At 42.2% G+C, this 12,479-nt stretch overlaps 1 protein-coding gene across 3 annotated transcripts in view; it reads left to right on the forward strand.

Moving 5' to 3' along the window:
* The window catches only part of Mtbp (MDM2 binding protein), an 84,183-nt gene extending 73,680 nt beyond the window's left edge, over positions 1-10,503 (forward strand). For 2 of the 3 annotated variants that reach the window (NM_001130717.2, XM_087558675.1), the window contains 2 exon segments: positions 2,635-2,700; positions 3,432-3,720. In NM_001130717.2, coding sequence (NP_001124189.2) covers positions 2,635-2,700; positions 3,432-3,470 — 105 coding nt within the window. In that variant the 3' untranslated portion in view covers positions 3,471-3,720. 3 annotated transcript variants of the gene reach the window in all.
* Positions 10,504-12,479: the final 1,976 nt, after the last annotated feature.

The raw sequence follows: 12,479 nt of genomic DNA on the forward strand, positions 1-12,479 counted from the left end.
AGTCATCAGAGTAGCGTGTATAATACCGGAACAGGTATCAACAGAAACATGAGCATATTTTAAATTTTACCAGTTTTATGTCAACTTTCTGTTATCAATGTTACATTTTTTTAAACCATATCCAATAACTTAAAAGCCAATAGTCCATAACCAAGGCATGTAGAGAATATTTATACATTTAAAACCAATCAGAAAACAAAATTGAAGTGGCTACACATATCTTAGCTACAGGTGCAAGGCTCCAAGGGCCAATTGAAACTGCTTTTTTAAGAGAAGCACCTTGTCACTTGCTAAATCTCCTTGAGACCAGGAATCCAAGTAGGCACACTCAAGTTTATCTTTTTGTTTGATTCTCCTGAATAAATTTTCAGGCGGTCTACCTCTATCAAATCTGATCAGTATGACTCTGTGAGGTTTCCACAGCCTAATCACATACCTAGCAATAGCCTCAACTTGAGCCACAACAAAAGCTGCACTGACCCCATTTTTTATCTCTGCCTTCTCTCTGTTCCTTTTATCTCCTTTTCTTTTCTCTTTTTCTTTCGAGACCTTTTCTCCCTCTGACATACTTTCTTGTTGTTCTGCAAGGACCCTCTGACCTGTCCTAACGGCTCTAATGGCTTCCTCACATCGTTTATCCTCTAAGCAGGCAGGGACCATTCGCCAAAGAGGTTTTGGTCCAGGCTTAAGCTTGCTGTCTGTGGCTTCTCTATCCCACACAAAGAAAAAAAGAAACAAAATTACCAGCCTTGCCCACAAAGGATCCATAACTTTAGGTTTCTTCACAGTGGCTCTCCACCTAGGCCCATATCTTTCTTCCTCATATATGGCTGCCTCTTCCTCTAATTCCTCCTCCTCGGACTCTGACAACTCTTGCTCAGAGTCACTGCCAGCCAGTTCTAAGGCTTCTAATTCTTTTAATGGATACAAAGTATCCTCTCCGGATGACTTGTACTTCGTCCTCCGGGGCACTCTTATTTTTTCCTCCAGCGGCATTTCTTCTGCCTTTTGTATTTCTTTCACTTTTGTTTCAGTAACCTTTTTCTTTTTGCGAGCTCCTAATTTCTCACTCTGCTCCATTTCTGCCTCTGCTCCGTTTCTGACATGCTCTCTTAAATCCAAAAAGGGGCATGCCTCTCGAAGCCTAATTTCTCACTCTGCTCCGTTTCTGACATGCTCTCTTCCAAAAAGGGGCATGCCTCTCGAAGCTTACCTTTTAATTTACCTTCTCGCAGTTCTGAATCCTCTTCAGCACACTGAAGGGTCCCCTGGCACCGGCGATGTTGGTTCCCGGGTCTCGGCACCACTTGTCGCGCGCCCAATGTCCCGCCAGCAAGAACGACGCGTGGCAACAGGATTCTTCTGCGAGCAAGCCTTTACTGTGTTACAGCTCTTCTTAGTGTTACAGCTCTTCTCAGTGTTACAGCTCTCTTGAACAGGGACCCCGAGCAGCAAAATCGCTCGGCTTATATAGACAGCAGTATGCTAATTATCTCTCAGGGATTGGTGGGGCTTGGATCACCCCACTACTTGTCCTCCAGGGATTGGCGGAGAATGAATCACCTCATTAGCATATTAACGGTCAACTAACACCTGGTGAATAAACCGCACATGTGCAGTACCGCTGTTCACCACTAGAGGGAGCCCTAGCAAGGGGACAAGCCTGCACATGCGCAGTAAGTCGTTTATATCCAGACAAGGCTGGATGTCGGCGCCATCTTTGTTTCACCGCGCCGCTCTCTACAGCCAAGCTCTGATGTAATCACACTGTAGAGAAAGAGAAGGAGAAGGCAGGTGTTGGGCATAGACCTCGATCTGTGAATGATCTGTGCTGTTCAGTCATTCTGAAATGGCTAAATCATCAGGGACCAGCAAAGCATGACAGATGGAAACATGAAGGTACACACAGGAGGAATTGCTAGAAGAATTCAGAGTAGCTACCTCTGTGAGGTATTTCCTGCTTGCTAGAGGGCTGCATTTCCCTCTATTGTACAATTAAGGTTTTATTTTAATTTTGTGTTTTAATTTGATATGTTCACTGCCTACTCTGCCCCCCTTTCTGTGAATTGAACCCAAGATTTTGTACATGGTACACAGGTGCTCTACCACTGAGCCAAATCTCCAGTCTTATCATATTTTAGGAAGTAAGACTATATTTTATTCCTCTTTGTGGTAGAATGAAATAGCTAAAAAGAAGGGGAAAAATACATATCTGAACAATTAATAGAGACCACATATTTCTTTCCCAAGTACTGAAGCATCAGTGGTACAGTGAGGGTGCGCATGGGCCAGCACTGCTGGAGACATGAGATGTGGGGCTGTGCGCGCGCGTGTGTGTGTGTGTGCGTGTGTGTGCGTGTCTGTGTGTGCGTGTCTGTGTGCGTCTGTGTCTGTGTGTGAGTCTGTGTCTGTGTCTCTGTGTCTGTGTCTCTGTCTGTCTGTCTGTCTGTGTTTGGTGAGGGAATTTCTGTATTTCAGCTTGAATCTTTATTACTACATTGAATCTGGGCAACACTTTCCTAATTGCAGTGGCACCTGTAGACTTCCTTAGGATAATCTCTAGCTCATTGATAATGAGCTGTTGTTGGTAATATAACAAACAAGGCTCCAAATGCGTTTTTCATTAATGTCTAGGATCTAAAAACATCAAGGGGTCTCTTTGAAGAAATGAAGAAAACAGCCAACAACAATGTGGTGCAGGTAAGTAATTCTCAAAAAGCCCTGTTCAATTACATTGGGATTTTGTTCCAGGGCTGCTGCTCTGCTCACACTTAGGGTAAAAGTAGAGATGGTCTTTTCAACACCACCCTCCTGAAATGTCCTTGATATTTGACAATAGATTTGTTCTTGCAAAGTGTAATAACTCTTTAAGAGGTAGTTTTATCAAAAAAGTTTTTCTCAAATGATGTTAAAAGAGAAAAATGAAAAAAAAATATTTCAAAGAACTGGGAAAAAAATACTCTATTTTGATTAGCTGTTTTCCAGGCATGGTTTAACTCTTTTGAGTGACCATTTCCAAAGGTACTTTCAAATAAAGATAAGTGACTTGAGTCATCATCTGGTCATTGAGGACAGTTCCAGGACTCAGCTTTGCACGTGGGGCTCAATATGCCCTTAATTTGGAAACTAAGTGTAAGGACCAAATGTTGTCTTTTTACTTTACATTTTCTGTGCTGTCTTTGAAAGTTTCTTTGAAGAAAAAAAAAACAAAAAACAAAGAACAAAACAACAACAAAAAAACCCGAACACTTGAGGCTTCATAGGGATATTTTAATATTGGAGTAAACGGGGAGGGGGGGAGGTTAGGGAAGTGAGGTGCCCCGAGGGAGGGCACACTCAGAGCTTAGTTGTGAAGCTGTAGGAAGTTGTTTTACCGTGAGTGTTTTGCACTGAGTGACTCTATAATCCTGTGTCTGTCTCTTCCTCCCCAGGTGATCGAATGGGTGGTAGAAAAGATGAGCAAGAGATAAACTTCTCCATCCTCCTTTACTTAGAAAACCGCACACAACCGGCACCTTTACTCAGTAGATGCTATACTTGTAAAGGGGATCCGTGCTGTCCTGTATTTATATAGTTTTGTGATGCTCAGTTAAAGTATTTTTAACTAATGCACTTATTTTTACAGTTTCCCAATATTTTTAACCTATGTTATTTTTTATATATTTTAAATGTTTTAACTCTTGACTATTTAATTGTTCAATAAACAGTAATATTTCATTACTTCATGGGTTGCATGTCCTTGTTAGGGTGTTACCCACTTGAGTTGCTGCCTGTGGTGGTTTGAATTAGAATGTTCCCCACAAGCTCTGGCATTTGGAACTTGGTCCTAGATGGTGGTCCTGTTTGGGGAAGCTCGGAAGGCGCCTTTTTGGAGGAAGTGTGTCACTGTACATGACTTTGAGTGTGCTCTCTCTGCCTCATTGTGTGTACTCACTGATAAGTGGATTTTAGCCCAAAAGCTCAGAATACCCATAATACAACCCACAATTTATATACAGCTTAAGGAGAAAGAAGACCAAAGTCACACTTCAGTGTTACATAGAACAGGAAACAAAATAATCACAGGAGCTAGAGGGAGGGAGGGAGGGATCTGGGGCCAAGGGAGGAGGGGAAAGGGGGGGCAGGACCAGGTATTGGAAGGGATAGGAGAGGAGCAGGAAATTGAATAGAAATATGTAGCAGAGGGAGGTGGGGAACTGGGGTAGGCACTAGAAAGTCCCAGACTCCAGGGAAGTGAGAGGCTCCCAGGAACCCATGATGATGACTTTAGCCTAAATACCCAACAAAGCGGAGATAGAATTTGTAGAGTCCACCTCCAGTAGATAGGCAGGGCCCCAGTAGAGGGATGGGGCCACTCACACATCTCAAAATTTTTAACCCAGAAATATTCCTATCCAAAGGAAAAACAGGGACAACAAATGGAACAGAGACTGAAGGAAAGGCCATCCAGAGCCCACCCCATCTAGGGATCCATCCCATCTGCAGACACCAAACCCCCACACTATTGCTGATGCCAAGAAGCATTTGGTGACAGGAGCCTGATATGACTGTTCCCTTAGAGGTTCTACAGTGTCTGACCAGTATGGATGTAGATACTCAACAGCCAACCATCAGATTAAGCCCAGGGACCCCAATGGAAGAGCTGGGGGAAGAACTGAAGGAGCTGAAGCAGATTGCAACCCCATAAGAAGAACAACAATATCAATTAGCTGGACCACCCAGAGCTCCCAGGGACTAATGGGTGGAGGAGCACCCTTATAGAGGCAAAAAGGGAGGGGGAAGTGGGGGGATGGGATGAGGGTTGGTAGAGGGGTAACCAGGAAGGGAGGATATCATTTGAAGTGTAAATAAATAAAATGATTAATAAAAAATGTTCAGGATAAAAAACAAGGTCTTAACTTGTGCACATACTCTTATTGGAGTTCGCTTGTATGCACACACTTGATCAGGGTGAACCGAGGTTAATCTGGACCTTGGAGAATGGGGAGGGGTTGCTCTTAGGATGAAGTTTCATTGGCTGGATTTTTAAAGTACAGTGAATGCTTATTTGTATGGAGAGGCATTCCAGGAATCCCAGGTACTTGCTGGGCAGGTTTGGGGGGGGGGGGGGGGGGGCTGGGGGTTGAGGGTTGAGCTTGTGGATTTGCCAAGGACTATATGACATTCCTCAGGTAGAAGACTGGGGGTGGGGGCATGCTCCCCCAGATAAGGCAGAGAAGGAGACGCTCCTCTATGAAAAGGGAGTCCTGCATTTTGTATTCAGCTCAGAGGAGGTATCTGGACATGGTAGACTACAACCTTTGTAGGGAGGTGCAATACTCAGATGTTGGAGTAATTGACTTGAACCAGTGATGTAAGTGTTCTAGGCCCTGAATATGTGGTGGTGCACTGGTCTGTACATTGATCAATAAAATCTCAGCAAGCTGTTATTCATGTGCTGTATAATGATAGACATGTGCAGTAAGACTCTGTCCTGGGTAGCATTGAAACTCTCATTGTGTAAATATATAGCATGTGCATAATACTTAAATTACCTAGCAGAACATTTCTCCCACTGCTGAGGGCTGCTCTTACAGATGCAGCATGTGGCACAATTTGGGTGTTAAGTATTCTCTAAGGCTTCACAGGAAAATCACTGTGCCTTGATTTCCTTTCTTAATGCCCATGCCTTTAGAAGGTTTCTTGTATGCCCAGAAACCCTTGATTCAGTGTCCTTTATTACATTGTGTTTTTCTACTGCATTAGGTTGGGCCAGAGCGAGCTGCTAGTGTCCAGCCAGTTCTTGCTGTCTTGGTTGCCTCTTTCATCCCTGTAATGAAAGATGTGAGGCTTAGTAGCTTTACTAAGAAATGCTTTATCTCGCTCCCAGTTCTGGACCTTCAAGGGCATGGCATCCACATCAGGATCTGGTAAGGGCATCAAGACTGGCATATCAGAGGCAACGGCATGTGTGCAAAGGTTACATCACTAGACCAGCCTTGCCCTTTATCACAGCAGCTCTCGAGAGAGAGAAGTAACTCAGGGGTCCCAGGAGAACTCCATTAACACCTCTGTGAACACTACCCTCCTGACCTGAGGACTTCTAACCGAACGTCACCTTCTAAAGCTCACACCACATCAGCACCATAGCAAGGGCCAAGTTTTCAACACAGGAACTCTCAAGGGATGAAGCGCAAACACATACAAACCACAGCACCCTCAAAAATAACCATTTCTCAGAAATCTGTCAATAGCTTTCATATTCTTAACAGTGTGCCTGTAGTCTCTACCCATCACCAATAAGAAAAGCTTCTGAAGATGTCTGTAGATGCAGGCTGCATGAACGTCAGGGGTGGAGCTGTGAGATGTCTGGTTTTGATTGCCAACCTCATGTCTGCACTGTGTATCTCAGGGATTGGCCTACTCTTACAGCAAAGAGGTTCTGACTGGGTCCTTTTCAATCGGGGCTGCATCAGAAGGGGAGTTACGAACAATTCTCATCAGCCTCAGATGCTCTTCTGTCACTGTTTGATAGAACATGACCAAGACAAATTGTAGAAGAGCTGCTGTGGGTTTACAGATACAGAGGGTTAGAGTTCATTGTGCTTAGTAAGTACTGGCAGCAAGTGACGGGCTTAGCTGCCGGAGCACAAAGCAGCAAGCTCACATCTTCAGCAAGAACATCGTGAATTGGAAGCAACGCACGCTTTACAAAGCCTGTCCCTCTAATACATGTCCTCCAGTGAGGTTGACCCATATAAACCTTCCTAAACAGACCCACCAACTGGAGACCAAATATTCAAATGCCCGTGAGTATGGGAGACATTTCTTGTGTAAACCATCACATTACCCCTCCACAACTCAAATTCTACTTAGCTACTGTATTATTCTCATAGCTTTTTTTTTTCTTTTCCAATGACCCAGAAAAATATCTAAAAATAAAGCGTGGTCAACAATATCTCAAATAAACCAGAAAGCGGGCACACGGGAAGACTTGTGACTACTCAGGCAATCTGTAGGGAGCTCTAGCAAACACTGTTAATAGGAACAAAACCTCACGAGACAAGGGGCAAAGAGGGGCTGGAGTGGAGCTGTACCTACTCGGGCTGTGCTCCAGGACAGGAGCCCAGATGGCCAGTTATCCATGCTTAGGAAGTTTTGCAACTGAATGACCTTGACAGGTACGTGAGAGAGGAGGAAGGTATGAACAGAGTTTAGACTTCAGCCACTGGGGACTCACTTGAGGGAAGTTCCCATTGTTTCGAATGGGAAGTAGACATTGATGCCTCTTTTCCTTGGGAAAGCATAGAGCCACAGGGCCTAAATACTGGTGAGCTATGCTATGTGTTGATGGTATGTTGAGCAAAGCTGTTGCCTGAAGAGTCAGGAGGAGAGATGTTGCATTGGCCTTTTTCCTGTATACATTTTGTTTACAGAAAGAACGAAGATAACTATGTCTAGAGGGAAGAATGCAGAGCATGAAAAAGTTCTACAAAGCCTTGGGTCTTCCCATCTAGATAGATGATTTTCATGTCCCTAATCCCTGCATCTAAGCTGGCAGTAAATCTCAATGACTGGAACATAGTCCTGAGCACATGGGGGAGGTCATATGGAGTACAACAAGGTACGTGTCTCAGCCAGCATCAGTTGCAGATCTCTGTGCACGAAGCATTAAGGACCTCCCCACCCAGGGTAATGCCCCATCCAAATATAGCTACATGAGTGAGCCCAGGCATTTAAGCAACAGTAGGAGGAGTGGACCAGCCTCACCAGACCATACAACAGTGAACAGTTTTGTGCTTGTTGTGCCAAGCCCCTGGGTTGTAAGGCAACTCATTGTAGATAAACCTTAGGTCTCATTCACATCTACAAATGAACAGCAAGAAAGAAGGTGGCAAAGGCCAGTTATCAAGATTATAACTGAAGAAAGAGGGAATTGCTTTCTCTTTTGGATTTTTTGCTTTCCTGGGAGACCCAAAAAGCTTGTAGAGGAAGAAACTTGCATCCCCATCCCCCACTGCTGTACAGATGAGAATCATAGAGCAGAACAGCTACAATTAATGAGGCATTATTGAAGGTCTTTCTTGGTCATTGCCTTTGGGTTCTTGTGAGAAAAATAAGCTTTATTCATACAAGAATTGTAAGTAAAAGTTGCTAAAAATATAACTGGCTTTCTTTTCTTTCAACATTCCTAGGCCCCAGTCCAAGCCAAGAAAGAATTGCAACCTTCAGGCCAAGCGTGAGAGTAAGGCAGTTCCTGCCTGAGACTGGAGTCATCCTGAAAAGGTTTGTGTTTGCCATGCTTTTCCCTCATCCACCTGCCAAAAAGCTATAGATGGTCTGATTTCACATTAGTTCCTCTCGTCTTCCTTTGTCTTCACCAAGCTTGCTGTCTTCCCATATCCCCACCCCCTTCCGCTCTCCTTGCTGTTGCCGTAACATTGATCAAGGTCCTCTCTGTGTAGCCTTCGATGCAAGCAAAGGGGCAAAAAGAGAGGAAGAAGAAAGAGGAGAAGAAGGAGGAGGAGAAAAAGGAGAAGAAAAAGGAGAAGAAGAAAAAGGAGAAGAGGAAAAAAACCAAAAGAGATGTTTCCTCTGCTTTTTCTCTTATCATTTAGATGTGATGCTGTACCCTCTGTGGACATGGTGTAATCATTTCAATGAGCTATTAAACTTGCTTCCCTGAGTGAAATCAAATTTAATGTCATTTAGAGAACTGTAGGTAAAGTAATAATTGATTTCTGGCTACATTTTCAAATAGTTCTATTATTCAAATTTTATATAAACAGGCTAAAAATAATATTTACCATTCTCAGAATTTTATCCACAGAAAGAACCCTTTAAAAAAACAATTTTCAAGTGCATATTTAAGAAGTTCATGTAACATTGAAGGGCTTTAGGTCATACCTATGATCTCTGGAACCATTTCCCAGCAATAATTTACAGTAGGGCCTATTGCATTTTTATAATGTTCCTTTCAGATATCCTTTTTCAAGTAGGAATATCTTCTCCATTTTTCCACTTTTTCTCCATGCTCAGACCCAAGCAACCCTTCTGTACCAATTATTTTACTTATCTCACGTGTGTGTGTGTGTGTGTGTGTGTGTGTGTGTGTGTGCGTGTAAGACAGCGTCTTACTATATAAAGCTCAGTAACTTTTAGCAGTTTTCTGTTGTGTTTGATGTCACGGGTGAAATTAATACATTCTTGAATCAAGTTCACTAGAAAACAAAACTTGAGGCAAGGACCAAAGGGACAGCTAGTCACTCAATGGCGGCAGGTATCCTTTGTCAGATGGGCTGTCCCAGGATGGAGAATCAATGTTTTAGCCCCATCTCAGCCAAGAACACAGAGAGGAAGATAGCAAGCATCAAGTGCTCAGTTCCTCCGTACTGTGAACTTTCATATGCCCTCTCAGATTTAAGTTCCCTATAGTTTTTGTTTCAGTGTTTTCGAGTGCTATCCTCTGAGCAAAACAGCCCCCGTTCTCATCAGATCAGCCACGCCTACTGCATGAGTCTGTCCTAAGAAGGGAAAGATCTGGGAGCATCACTGGCCTTGAGCCTGCATCCGATTCCCTTGCACCTTCCTGCTACTTGTATGCAATTTTGCTCTAATTTCAAGTAACCTTGGGAAGAGACACCATTGACGTGGCTATGGGGCAGTCATTATCCGTGCTGAGGGATGATTTCCACTGGGTCATTCCTGTAAGAAGTTCCTTAAATAATCTTCTGTGAGTAAGTCCAAGAAGCTCATCCTTCCTGAACCTCGGTGGAATCAGACTTTGGCTTGTCATTAGGACCTTTGAAAGAAGGGTGTATTTTGTTTATGCTTCCCCAGGGAAGGGATTCTCACAACATTCAGGCTATTTCTTTAGCAACTCCTTAGGAAGCCAGGTCCTATACCCTACCGATTGGTTTTTGATCCAAGTCTGGAACTGACCAATGAAAGAACTCAGAAGGCCAGGTGTGCCTCTTCTGATTGCCTAGCAGTGGAGGGACAGAGCTGGGGAAGGGGTCAGTGTTTTCAAGCAAGTAACTGGTTTGCACTAAGCAGAAACCCTTAGGTAAAGCAAAACTAGCTGTTCTATCTAGGATGGTGTGTGGGACTCTTCATGAGAACCTCAGGGAGGATTTGAATCGTGTTGCGATTTTCCTGATTCTGTCTATGCCAACACAGATAGTTGGAGAACATCCACACATATCAATGTGCCCGGTAGTAGTGTACAAGAATACTGTATTGATATACCTTCTCTTTCAGCTGGTTCCAAACACTACAAAGATGATCTACGTTTGGTCTTGTACACTCATGCAGTCCTAGCTCATGGTCAAAAGGTACATGTTTTAACACTTTTATGTTTGTCAAATTGTTCTCCAGATTATTGTCAAATACATTTATTGGTGGCTTTACTCATGCTGGTTGTGACCTTTATCATTAGACATCTGAGAAGATTTTAATCTTGGTCTCACCCCCCGGCCCCGGAAAAAAGAAAAAGTCCAATTAAAAGCTGTTTTACATTTGTTAGTTGCTGTCGGCCTCGACTTGTCTCTGTGTATAGGATATTGCTGTGGAAGAGACATCAGACTTCTGGTGTTTTCTCGAGTAAAACCGGGGTCTTGATGGAAGGGTAGACAAAGGGAAGTTTTGGTGCCAGGAATGCAAGGCCTTTCAGACAACTCTAGCCAGCCAGCAAATGAGCTGGTCTGCCTGGTGAGATAAGAAGCGCCCTCCTCATACTGAGAAATTTCAATTTCAGGCTGGATGCACAATGCCAAAGTGTTCAAGAAGAGTTCCAGAGTGCAGTGACATATGCTACAAGGTCAGTGTGGCCCATAATGCAGCACCTGGGACACAGTATATGTCTGAGACGAGCTTAGGTGATGTGAACTTCAAAAAACTTTTAATTGGTGTCTATGCAGCTTTCAATGTCAGCATCATATTGCCGTGTTCCCAGCCAGATCATACACCTTACTAATGCAAAAATGTGGTGCCACTGGAATAAACTATGAAGAAATATGCTTCCCCAGACTCTATGGCTCTAAATCTAATCTTGGTACTGCTTAAGTTTCAGTTAGTGCAATTTTGTCCTTGAATAGAAGCCCATTACATTTATTGCAAGAAATTGCAACAAAACCCAACTGCAATACCATAGAGAGTTGAAGTGTTTTGAGCTTGGTGCAGGGGTCACGTTTTAGTTAAAAATGAGAGCCCTAAATTGTAGATGAAAACCCATCTGAAACTATACTCAAATTGAGAATTTGGGAGTCAATACTAATATTTTGAGAAGTCTGTCAACACTTTCTGCCTTGCATAAGTGTTTTAAGTAGATTCTCAATTGCTAATCGTATTCACTTACCCTGTCAACACTTCTAAAAGCCATCTTGGTGGGAAAGTAACATGGCTGTCTTCACACTCACACAGTCCTCTGAGACTGTCATGAAGCCACCGTCCGGCCAGTTCATACCATGACATACTTAAGATACAAGCTTATGCACTGGAGATCTGAGGCAAATATTTATTTAGTTCATATATAAATTGTACATGATGTTCATGGGTGCTATAAACACAGGCAGGTTTAGAAAAAAAAAAAAAGCAAAACTCAAGATACACCCAAAAATCATTTCCACACCTCATTGATGCCATTCATTAAATACCTCTGTCTGGGTAGCTCATAATAATCGTATAGTTTGATTTGTTTTATTATTTAGCTCATGTTAAAAAAAGATGGCATCATCTCTTTACTCTGGTCTTCTTGAAATGGCCATACGATGAAGAATCTACCAAGTAAAGATTGTTCATTTAGGAACAAGCATTATGGGTTCCATATTTCACAGAACTAAGAACAAAGCAAATCAGAAAAAAAATTCTCCCAAATGCCTAAGCTGATACACTGACCAAGATATGAATCAGACTTATTTTGTGTCATCCACTAACGCCTAAGACAAGATAAAAAAAACATACTCTAAAGTCATTATTTAAAGATGACATTTGAAATCCAAGCTGAGAAACAATAGTGGTTTTGAAACTGATTCATCATAGCCACTCTGATATGATATACTTTAATTAGGAGGAAAAAATTATTCATGTACACAACTCTCTTAGTAAAAGTTCCTATTTCTTGCTAATAACACATTTCAATTTACTTCAGAAAATGCATTGATTTTTATTCAAATACACTTTTCCTAAAATATAAATATTTAAATTAAAATTTAAAAAATGGAAAGGACAGTTTATGTTGACTCTTACCAGATCAGTCTAAAACTTAAGCAATAAAGAAACAATATCTGTAACTATGGTCAATTTAATTTGTCTATAAATATATAATAGAATCTTTGCAACTTGAGTAATTAACTCAAACTTCATGTAGTACCGAGCACCTTAGATTACACATTGTTGAATTAAACTATTGGAATTAATATATGTATCATGTTATTTACAATACATAAGTATAATTCTCTTGTATAACAGTGATTTCTGAATTCCAGTGATTTCTGAAAATA

This window comes from Rattus norvegicus, chromosome 7 (assembly GCF_021556685.1).
Source record: "Rattus norvegicus strain SHRSP/BbbUtx chromosome 7, alternate assembly SHRSP_T2T, whole genome shotgun sequence".
Classification (NCBI taxonomy): domain Eukaryota; kingdom Metazoa; phylum Chordata; class Mammalia; order Rodentia; family Muridae; genus Rattus; species Rattus norvegicus.